The sequence below is a fragment of the Berghia stephanieae genome, chromosome 6 (assembly GCF_034508935.2).
Source record: "Berghia stephanieae isolate SIO BIC M18660-M18661 chromosome 6, UCSD_Bste_1.3, whole genome shotgun sequence".
Classification (NCBI taxonomy): domain Eukaryota; kingdom Metazoa; phylum Mollusca; class Gastropoda; order Nudibranchia; family Aeolidiidae; genus Berghia; species Berghia stephanieae.
The window spans coordinates 6,988,310-7,008,045 of record NC_088365.1 but is presented as its reverse complement, the minus strand read 5'-3'; the positions used below and the strand labels follow the sequence as shown (position 1 = coordinate 7,008,045).

At 36.1% G+C, this 19,736-nt stretch overlaps 1 protein-coding gene across 5 annotated transcripts; it reads right to left on the bottom strand.

Annotated features, from left to right (window-relative positions):
• Window positions 1–1,374: 1,374 nt before the first annotated feature.
• On the bottom strand, window positions 1,375–19,148 carry LOC144974398 (uncharacterized). 5 transcript variants are annotated; one of them, XM_078917245.1, is made up of 7 exons: window positions 18,704–19,148; window positions 16,635–16,747; window positions 16,021–16,141; window positions 10,431–10,672; window positions 9,216–9,354; window positions 6,195–6,233; window positions 1,375–4,634 (listed from the first exon to the last, which is right to left on the bottom strand). In XM_078917245.1, the coding sequence occupies exons 1-7, from the start codon at window positions 18,815–18,817 to the stop codon at window positions 4,392–4,394; spliced, it is 1,011 nt and encodes a 336-aa protein (XP_078773371.1). In that variant the 5' UTR covers window positions 18,818–19,148; the 3' UTR covers window positions 1,375–4,391. The 5 variants fall into 5 exon arrangements, with proteins under 5 accessions (XP_078773371.1, XP_078773373.1, XP_078773372.1 ...); XM_078917247.1 differs by lacking the exon at window positions 18,704–19,148 and adding an exon at window positions 17,567–17,676; XM_078917246.1 differs by lacking the exon at window positions 6,195–6,233.
• Window positions 19,149–19,736: the final 588 nt, after the last annotated feature.

The window sequence follows — 19,736 nt, the reverse complement described above, 5'->3', positions numbered from 1 at the left end:
CGAGTTCAAAAACTATACCCAGTCATAGTGCTATAATATGTATAATAAGTTTAACATTAACACTATGGTCATTACGGTTAATTTTAATTGACCTCTCTCGTACGTGCTGTGTAACTAGTTACGGTTCTGATATCCCCTCTCGGCTCCTCACATTTAACTGTCTCAGCCTGCCGTTCTATTTGAAGTCTCAGGCTACGTTTTATGGCGCTTGCGACACATTTAGGTCATATCAGCGCCAGTCGAAAGAAGAAAATGGAATATGTAGTTAAAAATTGTCAAGATCTACAATCAAAGCTTGGTTTTGTTTTGTTTTTAAGGGTTTTACGGCGCTCGCAACACACATTAAAGTCATATCAGCGCCAGTTAAAAGGAAGAAATGGGATAGTAAAAAGATATAAAATTACAATTAAAGCACCCAAGAAAAGGTACGACAAAGGGGAATTGGTTCAAATAGGAAACAGACGTAGTTTCCAAGAGCGCACTGTCAAAGTACTTAGTTTGAGATCACCTAAAAGTCTCATTCAGACACAAGCACAGGTTCCAACTAAGAGGGATACACTCAAATGTTCACACATAATAAAATACGTAAACAAAACAATATAGCGCAAAACAGAGATGATTTACAAGGGAAAAAATATCATCTCCCAAAACTATAACTATACATTTGACCGTTTCCTTCCCAGCCAGGGCCTGGACAAAACCAAGTACAGTAATCTCATTCCAAGACAAAGACAGAAAGCATGTTGGCAAACAGATATAGGGGAAAAGAAGACACGGTAAGTAACTCCCTGCCCAATATGGGAGGTAAGGAACCCCACACAGGTAACAAAGCACCCAAGAAAAAGTAAGACAAAGGGGAATTGGTTCAAATAGTGAACAGATGTAGATTCCAAGAGCATACCATCAATGTCCTAGGTTTGAGATCACACTAAGAACACACTCAAATGTTTACAGAATACATAACCAACAATACATAGCAGAGGCGTTTTACAAGGAAAAAAATATCTCCCAAAACTATAACTATACATTTGACTGTTTCCTTCCTGAAGTAAATCCCATTCCAAGACAAAGACAGAGAGCAACTCTGGGAAACAGATATAAGGAGATAGAAGACACAGCGTGACCTCCTGCCACCCTGATGGGAGGCCAAAGGACCCCGCCCATAAGCCTCAGGCTACGTCACAGCCCGGTAGGCACTGTGAGCCTAGACCGCCGTGCTAAGGAGATAGAAGACACAGCGTGACCTCCTGCCACCCTGATGGGAGACCAAAGGACCCCGCCCATAAGCCTCAGGCTACGTCACAGCCCGGTAGGCACTGTGAGCCTAGACCGCCGTGCTACATTCAAAACACAGTGAACATAATAACAATATAGTTAAATGGAATGGAACCTTCAATTTTATTATTATCGAAGACTGATGATGTGGACGTTTCAGGTTTCCCCTTTGTCAACAAAACACAATGAATGAAACATTTGATATGAATGAAATGAGAGAATTGCGTTAAGGCAAATAAACTTACTTATCCGAACCAGCGACCACCTGAGCTCTAGCCCTTCGGTCTTGTGCCATGACGAAGAAGTTAGATGTCTTTTGTAGAAGGCAAATAAACAAAACAATGCTCTCCTCCATCTCCAAACCAAACAATAAATATAGATCAAAATGTGAATACGTGATCATAATCATTGTTTTGATTACCAAGCCTTTGATTAAAGACCTACTCTATGCTTACAGAGAATCTTAGGTCATTATTAATCACAAGGGTATGTGTCTCTGCGGTGAACCCTCACTTGCACGACAAAACACAAACATTGAACACGAGCGGATGAGGATGAAGACATTAGAGTGCCTGCCCCTTATTTGTCACTTTGACATTTTCAAAAATAAAAATGGAGCTGCTCTGATGTCTTTGTCCTCATTCTCTCTTGTACAATGTTTGTATTTTGTGATCTAAGTGAGGTTTCATAGCGGAGACGCGATATGCGTACCCTCTGTGGTATAATGGTAATGGTAGCATGTCTGACCAGTAATCAGGAGGTTTGAGGTTGGATGCAGGCTGATTTTTTTTCTCTTGTATTGTCTAGCACTTTTTCATTCGCATATCAGTGATACAGAAGAGCAAACATGAGCATATATATAATAAAAAAATACGAATGAAATAAATTTATGAAAATATGGAATGCATTTTCTGTTTCCTCTTCTCTCATTATTTTCCTTGAAATAAAGAACTAAATATAAAGACAATTTTTAATGCCTGTTGTTGTTCCTGTCACTCCAGGAATATTTGTTTTGATTTTAGGTGTTTAACGCAGCTTCAACACTATGTAGGTCATTTAAGCGCCCGTTTCTAGCTTTTATCAATTTTTATCGGCCTTGAGGGGCCATAGCTGCTCAATTGTGTTAAGACTTGTAATACAATTTTATAAAAACCATAATAGTTACATGTTTGTTATTTAACAATGTTTATTTACAATTTCTGCAGGAGTTCACATTCCTGCAAATACTTTAAGATTGTAAGCGGATCGACTGACTGGAGCAGAGACTTCAAGTCCCTGGTTTCACAATGCTGTGACTTTATCTATTCTAATTGTGTACATTCAATCAATATACAGTACGTTGACCTGTGAGGTAACAGTTAAAGCTTCTGCAGAGGGGCTTTTCATCCCTTTCTAGAAGAAGGAAACGGTGAGTGAGGGCAGTATGTCCAATCCAGATTAGAGTTATTTTGACCTCGTCTCATCTTATTAACCCTGAGTTGGGTCTGGGGCCAAGACCAGCTTTGATTTGTTTTCATTTGTTTTTTATGTCTTTAGTCCAGGATCGTTCCCGTTCCTTTCGGACATACTTTTTTATTTTAAGCTTTAACTTGAAATCTGTGTGTGGGATTTTACTGCCCTCAAGCAATTCTTGGCTCACCGCCTCCTTTGCCAGTCGATCCGCTTCTTCGCTCCCCTGATGCAGTGGTTGTTGTAGTGGTGTAAGGATGGTGATGTAGTGGTTGTTGTAGCATTGGTAAGGATGGTGATCTGGTGGTGGTTGGGATGGTGATGTGATGGGGATTGGGATGGTGATGTGGTGGTTGTTGTATTAGTGGTGGTAGGGATGGTGATGTGGTGGTTGTTATAGTGGTAGTAAGGATGGTGATGTGGTGGTTGTGGTAGTAGGGATTATGATATGGTGGTTGTTGTAGTAGTGGTGGTAGGGATTGTGATGTGGTGGTTGTTGTATTAATGGTGATATGGATAGTGATGCGGTGGTGGTTGTTGTAGTGGTACTAGGAATGGTGGTGTGATGGTGGGGTAGTGATGGTGATGTGGTGGTCGTTGTATTAGTGGTGGTAGGGATGGTGATGTGGTGGTTGTTGTAGTGGTAGTAAGGATGGTGATGTGGTGGTTGTGGTAGTAGGGATTGTGATATGGTGGTTGTTGTAGTAGTGGTGGTAGGGATTGTGATGTGGTGGTTGTTGTATTAATGGTGATATGGATAGTGATGCGGTGGTGGTTGTTGTAGTGGTACTAGGAATGGTGGTGTGATGGTGGGGTAGTGATGGTGATGTGGTGGTTGTTGTAGTAATGGTGGTAGAGATCATTATGATGTGCTTGTGGGGATTATTGTAAGGAAGGTAATGAAAATGATGTGGTAGTGCTGGTTGTAATACTGCTGATGATGTGGTGGTGATGGTGGTAGTGATAATGATGATGATGGGGAGGTAATAGTAGTGATTATGATGTACTGATATTGGTGGCGGTAGTGACGATGATGATGTGGTGGCGGTGGTAACAATGCTAATGACAATGAAGTGGTAATGCTTGTTGTATTCATGTTGGTAGTGGTGAATGATGGTACTGTGGTTGTAGTAGTAGTGGTGGTACTGATGATGATGATATTGTTGTGGTTGTAGTAGTGGAGATTCGCAAAATTCAAGGAGTTTTCTCCTAAAATGAAATTCAATGAGTTTTTCTCAGTAATATCAAAATCAAGGAGTTTTCAAGGATACCTTGAATTTAAGGAGGCAGTGGGAACCCTGAATATATCTACCATATAAACGACCCATGAGCTATGCGTACAGTTCTGGAACATTCCCAATTATGTGGCGTTCATTTGACTAAATTCTTTCTTTCTTCATTTCTTTCCTTTTTAAAAAAAAATATTTGAATTTGACGAATTGGATGATTTCAATTTCAGTTAATTGACTGAGAATTTACAGCTCTATGTTTAACAAGTTTGAATTTTGTAAAACCTGCGACAAATTTTTATAAATTTGGTCATTTTGATGGCAAATTTTGCAATTTTTCATGGCAAATTTTTGGGTTTAAAATGAAAAAAAAAAAAAAAACAACTGCTGGGATAGATTAATAGCAATTGAACATGTAAAATGAAAACTCTTTCATTGTCAAGACAACAAACTCTTCTCTTCCCCCTGCACCATGCTTGTATTTTTTGGCTCTACAGTATTTTTCTTTTCATTTAGTTCAGCCATTTCTTTAGCTTTCTGTTTTAATCTCCACCTCTTAGTGGCTAAATGTTTTCTCTCCCTAAGTCTGCTTTTCTGTTCTGGAGTGAGTGTAGAATGCCATCTTTTAGCAACCTCGTTTAAGTGTTTGCGTCTTTCCTCCTTTGTCATATCTCTTGCTTTCTGGAGAAAGGGAAAAAATAAAAGAAATCATAAATAAAAATTAAATTTTTTACAATAATTAAATAAGTTAGTAGTAAATAATTTGATAAAAAAAACAAAAAACTTTTTTCTGAAATCAACTTGAGTTTTATTGAGAGACAAAGATGTTTGTTCAATTATTAACTATTTTATGATGATTACTTGAGCATTCATATATAAAAAACAAAAAAACAAGCTTTTATTCGTGTAATATCCACTAAACATGCTCAAAGCACTCTACAAAGGATCCCCTTGTCGAAAGCAGCACTTAAAAGGTAGGACGAGACATAATGCCTGTTAGGCGATATTACAATTGTTTTCTGACAAGAAACACTGTTAACCACCCGGTACTCATTTTAAACCTGAGAATGGTGAGAAAATGTGAGTAAAAAGCCTTTCCAAGGATTCAACTATGCACGGTTTAGAGTGGGATTAGAACCCTGGACCTAGTGAGAACACATAGCCCCACATGATGATAATGATGATGACAGTGATGATAATTACAATAATAATAATAAAATGCTGTCCTAGGTGTCAGGTGGTTTTACTGGTAGTAAGAAAAACAGGTATATTCAGAGCAGACATTCAGGTAAAGTCTGCTTGGTACATTACATGCCATATGGTTAAGTATTTCACAATTCACATTTAGTATGACCTTTTTATTCAATATATAGGGTGCAAAAAAAAAAAAATGGAAAAAATGACGATTGTAATATAAACTATATATCATAATGTGTATAATCTGTTCTTCTATTAGGTCCAAAGTTTTGTTGGGCTACTATTTCTTGATTTTAATTTATCTTATTTGAAAGAATCCTTATTCCAATGCCGGAAAAGAAATCGCAAAAAGAATTACGTAGGGAAACAGTGTGCTGTGATTGTGTTCCTTACTGCAGAGAGATGTGCACCCGAAAACATCCATAAACGGCTTAAACATGTTTATGTAACTCGTGTGCTGGCATTCAAACAGTTCAAACCGGAACTGATGCCGACTCAACCAACATTAACTACCATTCTTATTATTTGCCTTTCCCATTTATACAACTTCATTAGCCATCAGTAACTCGTAACATCTGGGATGATCGAAGGAAAGAAAGCTCGAGGAAGACAAAGACTCACTTATTTAAATAACCTAAGAATAGCCAAATGTGATTTTTAAAACACAGATTTCATGCGCACTGCAGAGGATCTTGATTCGTGGAGACAGCTGACCGGCAACGTGCTCGATAACACAAGCCACAATGGACGAATGCCAATATATTTGACTGTTAAAGTGAAAGAGAAATAAAGCTTAAAATTTCCCCTTTAAAAGATGAACAAATTGAGCTTTGTACGCCTTTGATGGCTGAATAATCAACATTTGATAGTCCAGTTTAGGTGACGCAAAAAAATTTGAGTTATTTTTCTTTTAAAAAAACTGACATGTTTTGTGGTGTCTACTTAAAAATAAATTTAAAAAAGAAAAGAAAACTTTTGACTGAACTCTGATGTGATACCTGTCCCTATCAGGGCCACCATGTGAAAGATAGAAAATTTAGTTACCTCCAGGATTTTATTCAGACAGCAAACAATCAAGTATTCCTAAAAAACAAGAGTTTATGGGAAATTCCATGAAAATGTCAACCGAAGGGGTGTTTTATAAATTCTTAATAACATATTAAAATTTGGTACCTATTTGTTGGAAAATCATTCAGGATTATGAATATAAGGATATTTCGTGCATATTTGTGGTACAGGATGCTTATTGTAGCTTTATGTAAGGGCATCCCCTATTTGAAGAATGAAAAGAATATTTTCTCAATATTATAAATCTTGCAACTTCTACAAAATTATAGCCACCTTTGCTGTTGTTTATTGATATTAAAACAATTATAAGTATCAGGAACCTATATAAACATTCAAATTTGCGATTTTAATTAAATGTTGTCCTCATTGGTCGTTTTAATGACCTTGGGAAATTGTATGTCAGTCCGTTACCATTAAAACAGTATTTTTTCATCTACGAAAGATGTGATAGTTGTACAGACTCACTATTTCAGATTTTCTGTTCTTACATGAATGGCTTTAGCACTGTAAGATAATTTTTCAAGAAATTTATCATTTAAGGTACTTTTGTTGGGTAACGGACTGACATTTTTTAGGGTAACGGACTGACAGTAACAGACTGACTAATTCTATTTTAATTAAAAAACAACATATACAAGTTGTTTTTTAAGTCTCAAGAGTAATGCCCACTCCAATGTGTTTCAACTGATCAGGCAGCCATTTTATAAACATTTGGATCATAAAATTTCAAACACTGGTCTTCAACATCAAGCCTGCTATTTTGCAATAGGTAAGTTGAATCTTTTAAAGCTTATGAATCTTTTGATCACTTGAAGATTTTTGCTATGTTTGAATTGAGGGAAAACACTGTTTATTGTTCTATAATATCCTTATGACAATGGAGCCAGTAGTAGTCTTCTGTTAAAGGGGCAAAGAACCCTGGGAGAAAAAAAAAAAGAAATCAAACATTTAAATTAATGTGAAAAACTTTTGAGTCACTGAGGCTTTAAATGTAGTGGGTCAGCAAGCTGTTTAGCTGTGTAAAATGTCAATATTTTAGTTGTTACAAAGTAATGTGATACAAGTTAGAAATGAGTTTTATTTTCTTAGTTTTGCTATATTATTTTTAAGAAAACGATTTGCTTTTTATTCCGATTTGACTTTCATAGCTTATGATGTAATTTCACTCAATTTCTTTATTCACAGGTTCAAGATGACTACTCTATCCATGGTTCAAATAATCAAGAAAGACTGAAAACTGATGGGCATTACCACATTGTTTAGGAAAAAGATAGGCAACAAAAGCAGGAGTCTCAAAGAAAACTTGAAAGTGATTGTAAAGGACGCTTAAAAGAAATAATGGGATTTTTCAAACAAAATGGAAAAAAAAAGAGAAAAGCCGATCAATCTACAACCACAACTCAAAAAGAAAGTAAACCAAGCACACCTAACTCCACATTTGCCTCACATTTCAGCACAGGAAAGTAAAATACTGAATTTAACTTTGGGTTTGAATGTCTACAATCCTCCCAAAAATTAAAAAAAAAATTAAACTATGCCTGTACTGCTAAGGGCATCCAATACATCAACCAATTGTTTTTTTAATAAATATTTTTATCATGGAAATGGGCTTTCAAGATGAAATAAAATAATTTGATCGAAAATTTCTATTTGGACAAGAGGTACTTTTGGCGAGCACCAAGGGAAAAAGATTTCATAATTGTGAGAGATGAAAAAAGAGAAAGGACGAAAATTCAAAAAAGTTTCCTGTAAAAAACCATGAAAAAGAGGTTGTCAATTGTTAGTGAATTTCATCCAGGAATCAAAATTGGCTTAAGTTTATTTTGCTCCCTCAGAACCTCAGAATGTACTTCTAAGAGTAAGAGATATCCCACAATCTGCATAGGAAAATTGTAACAATCAAGGATAAAATGGTCCAAATGAAATTTTTGAAGATCTTTCTCAGATCTTATAACTGGCTTTCTGGTCACGTGCAGATGAGGAAGAGATTGACTGCCAATATTATCGACCAGATTGCAGTGACGATCATGGCCTATTGACAATTCCTAAGCTTGAGGAATCAAGATGAAATACAGAATAAAAATTAAGCTTCAAAAATAAGTACCAAAAGAATGTTAAACCTTCCCCAGTTTTAAAGTCCTTTCTTATCTAAATTTTTTTTTTTTTGGATAATTTAATTTCATAGTTGAAAAGTTCCGTTTGGCTTTGACAGAATAGATTTCAACTCCACGAATCATTATTTCATTATTTAATTTTTCAAAAGCAAAGTTGGGATTGAGGTAATCAGATGTCACCCATCGAGTTACTCATCATACCCAATGTAGCTTGACATCCATATAAGGAAGAGTATTGGTTTGATCAATCACACTGGGTATTTAGTGTTGCTCATAATTACATAATTTGTTCTTTGCTCTGGATTTTATGTAGTAACTGTTATTCCGAGTAATAAAATTCAGAGGTGTCAGTCCGTTACCATCCATTTGTCAGTCCGTTACCGACACTTTTTCTAAGACTGCAGTTTCAAATTTTGGACAATCTTTTAAATATTGCTAGTGGGTTGTAGAACAACATCTCATGGTTACTATAAAAGACTTATTTGTTACTGGAAGGTTTAACTTCAGAAAGTTTGATCCATCTACATATAAAATTGAAAAAGATGGATTTTCTGATGTCAGTCTGTTACCAACATTATAATGTCATAAAAATTCAAGTTGATAAAGATTCATCTTTATCCTTTTGATATATGATAAGGGCGGACATGATACATGTGCATGGGAAATATTAGCTCCATACAATAAATACATTGCATTTCAGAGCACAAAATGTAAGCATTTTTGGTCTGATGTGTCAGTCCGTTACCCGTGGAATTTCCCTTATAATAACACCATTTGGGGGGAAAAAACCCCTTGACACCGTTTAATCATTAAGACATTTCTTTGCTTTGAACGGCATGAAAACAAATATGTATATAAAAATAAAATAAAACCTATTTATTACCTTTGTTGGAGCATAAGGGGGAATAATGTGGATAATTGGAACTTGGATTACTTCACTAAGATTAATTGGACCGTTTTTAGATTTCTTTGAACGCTTCTTCGACTTGCTTGATCCAGTACAATTTGGACAAGACTGGCTGCTGTGAAAAGAAAAAAAAAAAATGAAAATTGAAAATGCATTTATGCATTAAAATTATTAGGTTTATTGTTCGTGAAAAGATGTTCTACATAAAACAAAATTCTATCTTAATGAGAAGCTAACACAGGGTTCCCACCAAATCCTGGAATTTGTTTTTCACGACATCAAAATTTTTTCAAAGAATTACTTTTGCAGGAAAAAAATGAATTTGTGATGTTTCAAATATTGGCCCTGAACGTGCTAACTTTAACAAATAATTTGTCAAATATCCACTCAAATGAGTAATTATCCTTTAATAATTCACAGTAAAGAATTTGACAATAAACACTCGTACAATACTTAGATAAACTACAAACAGCATCACCATTGTCACCAATACAACATGTACTTTTAATGATTTGAGTCTAACGAAGTTGAACATGGTATTCTTGTCATTCTTGTTTTTTGGCCTCATGTAGAATAAATATATTTAGCCTTTCTATGGGAGGCCATTGTCGATTTATCAATTGATTCAATTGCAGTTTTCTTTCTACATACACTGGAGAAAAAGCCTCTCCCTCAGGGTGTCCAGCAAAATTTCTGAGTCAAATTTACGACCTTGAAATAAAATTTAAAATTTACAACCTAGGACATTATTTTGATTCAGGGAATCAAAATTACAAGAGATTATTTTGATTAAAATCAAGATACTTTGTTTGATGTTTGCTAAAAAAAAAGAATGCTGATAGACAGGGAAATTAAAAAATAATGGTAAAAATTCTGTAAAACAAAAAAGTAGCTGGCATACCTAAGTTGGGCGATTACACAGTGTATTTATAGGCAGTGAGTACTACTATTATATACCATCAACTGGGGCTACTTAGGCCACTTACTGAAAACAAGATTGCTTATTTTAAAAGATAAATTACATGTAGCTTTTATCTTTTAAATAATTAGAACCCAATAGATCTAATAAGCACTCATGAATTTAACTTTTTTTTAAAGCAACCTTTTTTATTCTACTAAGTGGCCTAAGTAACCCCGGCTGACGGTAACTACTGTCATCCTCATTTTGAGTGAGTGTGTAAAAATTCTTACCATTGCTTTGATGTCAAGTCATTAATCAATTCAACTCTCCTCATCAGTTCATCTACATTTATCTTATTTTCAGCTAACATTTCAATGCTGCTGCGGATTTGTCGATTTTTTTCTTGTTCCCTCTGCAAATCATGCTGAAGTTGTTCAATGACCTCGATAAAACCGTATGACTTAGGTGTATTTGGATCCATATCATCTTCTTTATGACCAGATGGTGTAGGCAGGTCAGATGATGTAGACACCTTTGAACACAAAAGATAAAAAAAAAAAATAAATAAATTAAGAGAATGAGAATTAATATATGTATGGGTGCCAGTGAATGAGCTCCAAAAAATCTATAAGACAATGGTTTAATATTGAAAAAACAAATAGACCTCAGACTAAACATATGTCTAACTTCAAACCTAACAAATGCCATGGAGATAAATAAAATACAAAACATATAATTCTTAACAATGCCACAATTAAGATACTATGCTGTTTGGTGGTGTTGATGATGGCGGTAATAATGGTACTATAGTGGTAATGGTGATGGTTTTCTCAGTGGTGGTGCTGTAGGGATAGTGGTGATGATAATAATTGTATAGTTGGATATATTCAAAATCAATGACGTCATTTGGGGCAACGTGGCTCAACAAAACGGTCTTTGCTTCGTACCCGAAAGGTATCGAGTTTGATCACCCACCGCTGCGCTGTGCGGCCTTGAGGAAGTCACCTCACCCTAGCTCAATTTGGAGCGCTGCACTGCAGCTGACGCCTGGGTCATTCCAGTCTTCTCTTGGAATAGACCCAAATGCTTACATTTTACATTCAAAACAACAAAGATAACAATACATAACAGAGAGATGATTTACAACAACAAAAATATCATCTCTCAAAACTATAACTATACATTTGACTGTTTCCCTTCTAGCCAAGGATTCTGTCCAGGGAATGTTCAAAACCAAGTAATCTCATACCAAGACAAAGACAAAGTAAGTTGGAAAACAGAAAAAGACACAGTAAGTGCCCCCTTGCCCACTATAGCACAATAGACGAGTTAGTACAGGATTAAATATGGAACTGCATGCTAGCACAATCCAAAAAGGGATGGGGTCAAGGGTTGATGTCATGGAGCTCTTACATACCGGACATAGAATACGCAGTGAAACCTCGTTTTGTCAAGGCTCAAGATTTCTACTTTCTCTTTCTCATCCAATGTTATCAGACATGGCGTGTTTTGATGAGAGTCTGTTAAATTTGATTTTTTTTCCCTTTTTAGAATGATTTTTATGAAATGATTCTTATTTCCACAGCATTCTAACATTTCAGGATTAATTTGTTTGTGATTTCCAACAGGATTTAATATAAAATGGGGAGGAAGTGCTCAGTCGTAAATTGTCGAAGTGGATATCGTCCCACTCGCGATAATCCACCATCCGCATCAGATGAAAAGATTTCTGTTTATCGTTTTTCAACTGACGATGAAACAAAAAAGCTTTGGATTTCACGTCTGCCCAATGTATTGAAATTTGAGGATGTGACTGATAACATGGGCGTGTGTTCTTTACATTGGCCGAAAGACACTGAAATGATTCGAACCGTCGGAAGAGCCTTTCGACCTGCTAATCCACCTTCTATTTTCCCTAACGTTCCAAAATCTTGTATCCCTCTACAGGCTGGCAGACATACTTGTCGTACTACAGACAGAGCAACAGCAGAGTCAAGAGCTGTTGTTATTGATGAAATGGCTGAATTTCGTGCAAGAGATTCGCTTGATGGAAAGGATTTTCATGAACGCTTTATTGACATGCTTCTTGGCCATCCTGTAGGAGGTGTTGTTGGATTTGAAAAAGCAAGAGGGCTCTACACTTTCTGTAGTATACGTAGAGATGGTCCAATCTGTGATTTTTCTATGTTTTTTAATATATTATCTTCCTCAGGTTCTCTGGCTTTATTATTTGAATGCTACAAGGGCGTCAGAAAAATAAAGAATTATCCAGACTTTATTTCTAGTGACAAGCAAGTGAAGTGTTGGAGTGGGCTTGATGCATTGATTAAGTATGTCATTTCCAATGATGAAGATGTTCCACAGGTGAAATTTCTACAACGTAATGTTCACATTCTTAATGCCTCTAAAAATAAACGCATTTACTCCACAGAGGACCTTTTTACTGCTTTTAGTTGGTATTCATTGTATCGTTCTCTATATTCACAGCTTAGGAATTATTTACAATTACCATCCATTTCTACTTTACAGAAAATTACTGCTGTCAGCAAAAATATGAGTGATGCAGCTTTATTTACCTCTATTTTCAGGAGCATCAGTGAGCGCAACCGGGGATGTATATTGATTGTGGATGAAATTTACATCAAAGCCTCTTTGTCGTATCGTGGTGGTGAAGTCTTTGGTTATGCTCATGATTATCCTGACAGAACAGCTACAACAATGCTTGGTATTATGGTGAAATGTTTTTTTGGTTCAAAATCTTTCCTTGCCAGACTTGTTCCGTGTCATTCATTAACTTCTGAATTTCAGTTTCAACAGGTTGCTGAAGTCATTACAACTGTGGAGGAATGTGGAGGAAATGTTGTCGCCATTGTATGTGATAATAATAGAGTAAATCAGTCTTTTTTCAGAAATTTGACAGAGATGATGAGCAAAAGCCTTGGATTGCTAAATCCCCAATCTCAACTAATCACAAACCTCTTTTTTTGATTTATGATCCAGTTCACCTGTTAAAGAACATACGTAATAATTGGATTTCAGAAAGAACTGGTACCATTGCTTTTTCACCTTTAGATAGTCCTGACCCCACAGACAAGAAGATGGCTAAATGGTCTGATTTGATCGCACTATATGATCATGAAACATCTGAATTTTCATTGCGCATGTCTAAATTAAATAATGTTTGTCTTAGGCCTTCTAACATCGAAAAGCAGAAAGTTTCTCTTGTTCTTGATGTCTTTTCAGAAAAAACAAGTGCAGCCCTCAAGTCTTCATCAGCTTCGACACAGTCATGGAAAGATACGGCTATATTCATTGATAATGTGATATGTTTATGGAAAGTTTTCAATACAAAAGATCCTCTCCGACAGACTCGACTTCGAGATCCTGATATGGCAGTAATCAGGGATGAGGAGCATCACCAGCTGGATATTCTGAACTCATGGGCAGATATCGCATTACGTCTTACTCCACTTTCTAATCCTCGTATGCATTCTCTTACAGCAGATACAGCCAAGGCTCTCTTCTGGACCTGCAAGTGCTTTATTGATTTGGCAAATTTTCTCTTGTCCTCAGATAACAGTCTCCATCATGATTATGTCGCTCTTGGTTTTTTTGAACAGGATGATATTGAAAGCCATTTTGGTCACTTACGCAGATCAGCAGGGTGTAACTATTACATTTCAGTAGAGAATGCCTCACATACCAATACCATTGATCGTGCCAAGCTCATGCTGGAGAGCATGACAACAGATGTTGATTACAGTGGAGCACCGCATGCTTGTAATTTATGTGACCTTCCATTTTCTGACAATGATATTTTGCTTTTAGATTCACTTCCAGACTTTCCTAGTAAACTGTCAACTGATGAGACAATGCCTCTTTTTTATATTGCAGGTTATATTGCATCGAAACACCCGGATCTCCAAGGTAACATGTCATCGTTTCCCACTGAGACTACTTCTTTTACAGCAACGCTTTCTCCTGGTGGTTTGAGCTGTCCTTCAGAAGGACTTTTTCAATTTGTTCTCTTGTGTTTTGGATTTTTCAGACAGACAGTGGAGCTATCATGTAGGCGTAGATATCTCAATTTATTCAAAGAATTTCCTCGTTTTTTCAGATTGGACTGTTCCATACCAGACGCTGCAATTTCAAGACTCGTTAATATTTTGCTAAAGAATTATTGCAGGGAAAATGTGGAGGAAAGAAATGTTGAGCGGAGTGCAAGGAAGATAAGAAAGCTGACATCAACATAAGACATCATTATCAAGGATCCTTTCTCCCCCCCCCCCCCCCATGCCCCAATGTTAAATTTTTATGTCCATGAATGTGAATATTAATTCTCGAATTTCAGAGACACTCTCAAATAATTTTCTTCTTATATCCTCAGAATCGCCAATATTACTTACAGGGCCATGTATGTATTTCTATGTATTTATTTATTAAAAAAAAAAAAAAAAACAAACAAAACAAAAAAAAAAAAAAAATTAAAAACAAAAAAAAAAAAAAAAAAAACCTTAATGCGGCCACATTTTGATTGTGACGGTCACAAGCCCGTTAAACGCAGAGTGAGGTACAAATTGTATCATGAAATGGAATCATCTGGATTATTCTTCCAATGGATTTAGATTATGGTGTGTTTCTTATTTGGATAAATATTTCTGAGGATTAATTTGTGGTTGTGATATTCATGGCATGTAAGTAGACACCCTTAGATTTGGATATTTTTCACTTTCTTTTTCTTACTAGACTACTTGTCAAGTTGTATTCCAACAATGTGAATAATAGCATTTCTATCCCTCACTACTATTACTCTTAAGTTAATAGACTTAGATTAAAAGTACATGTCAGTGCTAATGGCAATGGAGAATATGAACTAACAACTAATAACAATGAAATATGAAATAGATATAGTCTTCTTAGAAATAAGTAGTAATCATGTCATGATAATCATCCTTATTATTATTGTTATTATTATCATTATTATTATTATTATAAGATAATAATAATAACAATAATAATAATAATAATAATAATAATAATAATAATAATAATAATAATAATAACAATAATAATAATAATAATAATAATAATAGTAGATCTTTATTGTCCATAAATATGGCAATGTGTCATAGAACTAGAAATATTCAGATTTTATGGGGTTTCTTCTTGATATTTCGTACTGTTTACAAAATAATAACTATCAATTTGAATTGCCCTTAATTAACCCATCTGTGATTTAAGCAATTATAATCAAGGTTAGCTATCATCAGAGTAATATGTATTTAAACTAGAATCATGAAAAATATAATTTCTCAATAAAAATAGTTGTAGAGAGGCACTTTTAAAAAGCGTTTTAAACGTTTCGTAATTCGTACAGATTCATTGAGGCCCAGTTTTTAGGCCCCCAATAGAATCGATTCTCTTCCGGGCTATGTGACCTACTGTCTGTTCACCTAGGTTGATGTCTCTTTTGAAAATTCTGTTTCTCACAGAAGATGTTGCCAAAAGAATCAGCAATCTGTTGAAAGTTATCAGATGGCAGAGAAGTGTCTGTGGTTATGTCTAAATTGACTACTTCGTTTGCGATCTTGATTAAATATTTGAGGAAATCCTTTCAAGCAGCAATGATGTTTTGATTATCTAGATTTCTTAAAGATACGTAAATCTGTTGATCAATTTCTAATTTAGATTGCCTCCCATTTTTTCTCTGCTTGTCAAAATTCCTCTTTGATTGCAATGAGTGAATTCTGATTATATAAGCACCAGCTTCAAGAATTTCGACTACACAATGTGAAGCGCTCTGAGGCCTTGGCAATGAGCGCAATATAAATATGCTGTGACCACTATCAGTATTATTACGACTACTACTACTATTTATACCTCTGGTTCAACAATGTGATTAGTATGTTCGAGTAAGCATGTAGAAATACGAAGTTTGCAGGTACCATCTTTGTATTCAGCAGATAGCCGAATCTTTGCTGTGCATCCTTGTTTGAAGCTCCTGAAAAAAAAAATAGAAATGAAATATCATAAAGATGTATTATGACCAAATAAAACCAACTTAGGTAAAAGGTCTATTAAGACATAGCAACTCGACTCCAGGATCAGCCATCACATGGAAAACTACATGCTCAGTGGGACAATCTTGTGTGGAAGGAGAAATGCTTGGGAGGAGGGAAAATGTTTCATCACTCCATCACTCCCATCACTAAAATCAAGCAAAATTGCTTGATGAATTAAAAACTGTGACTACCAAAAAAAAAAAATGTGATTACAGTTACAGATTCGTAATCAGTGACCTCAAATTTCTAAACTCTTCTGCTTATTCACCACTCAGAAACCTCAGCTTTTATCACGTATTGTCCACGTGTGTAAATGGGCCATTACTTTATATTGAGCGGTGATCAGGTTTCCTAGGCCTTTTAGTCAATTTTCAAATGACAAATTAAGTTACCAATACTCTTATAAAACTAAAAACCGAGTGGACATCTTACCTTTGATTTGGCCTAATGCCCTTGCTTTCAGATTTATGTCTCCTTTCTCCATGCTTGCATTCAAACACAACAAATTCGTATTTGATGGTTTCTTCATAGACTGGATCCTTCAGCTGAAACAAGTAGTAAATGTTTTAACTCTCTTGAAACTAAGTTGTTTTTTTTTACCTTGACAAAGGTTGAAGACTGGGTTTTTAAAATTTTAAAAACCAAGTTATTCACAAAGAAGTTGTATCTTAATGAAATATGATACATAATTAGTTTGATATATACTGTTATATATGTAAAATAAGTTGCACCACTCTATCAGTTTAAGTTTAAATGATGTGACTTATTGAAAATGTGTATATTTTGGTCTTCTACAAAAATTCTGGAAAAATGACTTGTATTGAATAAAATTGTCATTGTACTTCTAATTCTAAAAACTGTTTTTGAGTGATGTTTTGAAGTCATTTTAGAAAAAAAAAAAAATCAGCAAGAAATCCTCTGAATCAAACAACACATTTGGATCAGAAGCTAAGAATATTGATAAATATAATTTTCTGTCCAGCTCGACTGACTTGCTCTAAATCTCTATAAAATCAAAGCTAGTAATCGAATACCGATACTGCCATGCACCATTCAGCGGTGAAATGTTTATCTAATGTTGGAGAAGAGTCCCACAGGCACGAGCAGTTAAAAATAAAAATAATTTTCACGAGGAGCGATCCAGATATGTAGAGGATTAGTCTACACAGCCGACAAACAGTCCGGTGCATTTACAGGATGCATCCCAAGAGTGATAAATGGGTTAAAGGGAAAGTTTCATCCTGCAAGTACTGCCATAGAAACAATATTAAAATGGCAGATCTCCAATGTAAACGAAGTGATAAAATACAACTCAAAAAAATACCAAAAAGGGGGCCCGGGGGGGGGGGGGGGGGGGTTGTTACCTCCGACAACATTTGTTTTGTGTTCGTAGCCAATTCGAACGCACATTGGGGTCCGAATTGCCACTTCGCAATATTTTTCTTCTGTCTTTTTCTCTTTTATTTGGGCTGGCTCTATTTTTACGAACACTCAGGAAAATAAGCTTGACTCTATTTCTCCGAATGGTCGGCTAGCCACCAGTAGCTGATGGGTTACGGACGCGATGTCGATGCATAAGTAAATGCTCAAACAGAGTGGACAGAGAACTCTTACGAATCATCAAGCCATCTAGCATTTTTTAGGCACATTGTTGACAAAGACAGATTTTATCAAAGGGTTGTGCTATCGTGAATATTCCATGGCGCATTCACTTTTGCACTTGACGCTGCACTATCAAAGAGAGAACAGAAGTAAACCTAAATAACAAAGCCAAAGTCTGCAGAGGTTGAAATTGAAAGACAGCATAGCACAAACTCAAGATAGAAGTCTAACAGAAAGGTGAGAATAAAGGACAGAGTACCCAAGCACTGGCAAAAGAAAACCCCCAAAAATGCATACACATTCATCATTGACACAGATACTCGTGCACATAACCAAAAATATCTTGAGTCTTGAGAACAGAAACCGTTCGGAGAAATAATTATTAATAATAGAGAGATCAAGTTTATTTTCCCGAGCATTCGGAGAAATAGATCTATCTAGTCACTTTGTTTTTGAGGCCTTCCGAAAGCTCCTACATCCCCAGTATTCTTTTTTTATATAACGTTCTAGTAGGGGGCTTGGGAGGGGGGAAACATTTTTAAAGAAAAAAGTCTTCCCCCTCCCAAACCCCCTACTAGAATAGAACATGACATTATAATATACGGAGGCCTCCCCTTAAGCAAAGCCAATGCCGAATTTGAAGAGCGCCCTGGAGCACATTTGCTCTGTAAAATATAGAAAAAGGGATAGCCGCCCTCTCGCCAGGGACAACAAACTCCGAACAGTGCCATTTGTCCTATCAGACTATCTATCAGTATCAGTATCTAGTGTTATTTTTTCTCAGGGTTAGGTGATGGAATATTTGAGTTGTTTCCCTTAGCGCGAGGAACTTTCGGGGATGCGAGACCGAGGAGCCTACGGAATTTCTCCCTTCTTGTTATTATTATAAGGTTACTTACCCTTTTTGAAGATCTTAAAACAAACAAAGCGTTGGTCGCATCCTCTAATTCTTTCAAGAGTTGGACGAATTCGTGGAAAGAAGAAAATACATCACCGCTGCTGAAGGGAACCATTTTCGGTGGAGTCGGCGGTGACTTTTGCTCACTCTCTCGCGTCTGCAGACTGCACTCTGGACCTTCCACATCCTGTGTTTGCGCAAGCGCATTGTAGCAGCATTGCAGTAGTGACGGGGGCTATTCAGACTCGAGTCCGAATTGCCACTCCGTACCCATTGTTTTGCTTTGTGTTGCGCCGCAAAATCTGCAGCTTTTGACAATTTCTTGCAATTTTCGAGATTTTGTGAGCACCAGAAGAAATGAATAGAACCTCTCGTCGTTTTATCAATGTGAATGATAGATTGCTTTTTTTTTGTAACTCATCGAGCACTTACACACATGTCTGTTCACCTGGCTTTTACTCGAAGGACGCTCGCGCGCCAAACCACGAATATTTATTCGAGCAACATATGCGAGCGGCGAGCGGTAAATCAAGTTTTTGGAATAATTGGTGGACCCTGCGTTGCTAAGCATAAATCAATCGGAATATTCCCTTATGTATAGACTCTGTAAACTTCTGGAATGACGGGGGGTTTTATAAAAGAAAAAATCCATGATTTGCATTGCGGCACCAAATCTGCATTTTTTTTTTTTCTTCAAATTTTCAAGATTTTATATGTGTATGGGAGTAGCTCTCGTCAGCTGTGTAGTTTCCCCATTTGTTTATTTGTTTTTGGAAGGGATTTTTTTTTCACAATAACAGGGAAAATAATTGCAAAGCCTCGTGTTATTTCAATAAAACAAATCGAAGTTAAGTACGTATTGACAGAGGGCTCTGATGAGCACCAGTGAGGATAGAACCAGGGACCATTTGAGATGGAGATCCTTGGAGAGAAACACAGGTTAATGGGTAGTCAATATTAGAGGGGAGGAAACCTTATGACCCTGGGTTGTAGACAGTTGTCGAGAATGTAGACACAAGTGGGAAGTGAACTTG

What these genes read in the sequence shown, in the direction of transcription:
- LOC144974398 (XM_078917245.1), bottom strand. Translation starts at nt 18,817, where the DNA reads ATGGTTCCCTTCAGCAGCGGTGATGTATTTTCTTCTTTCCACGAATTC. An exon ending in GACTTGACATCAAAGCAATG is followed by an intron (nt 9,355 to 10,430) that starts GTAAGAATTTTT and finishes TTCTTTTCACAG; the next exon opens with CAGCCAGTCTTGTCCAAATT. An exon ending in GTCTGAATAAAATCCTGGAG is followed by an intron (nt 4,635 to 6,194) that starts GTAACTAAATTT and finishes CCCTTTCTCCAG; the next exon opens with AAAGCAAGAGATATGACAAA.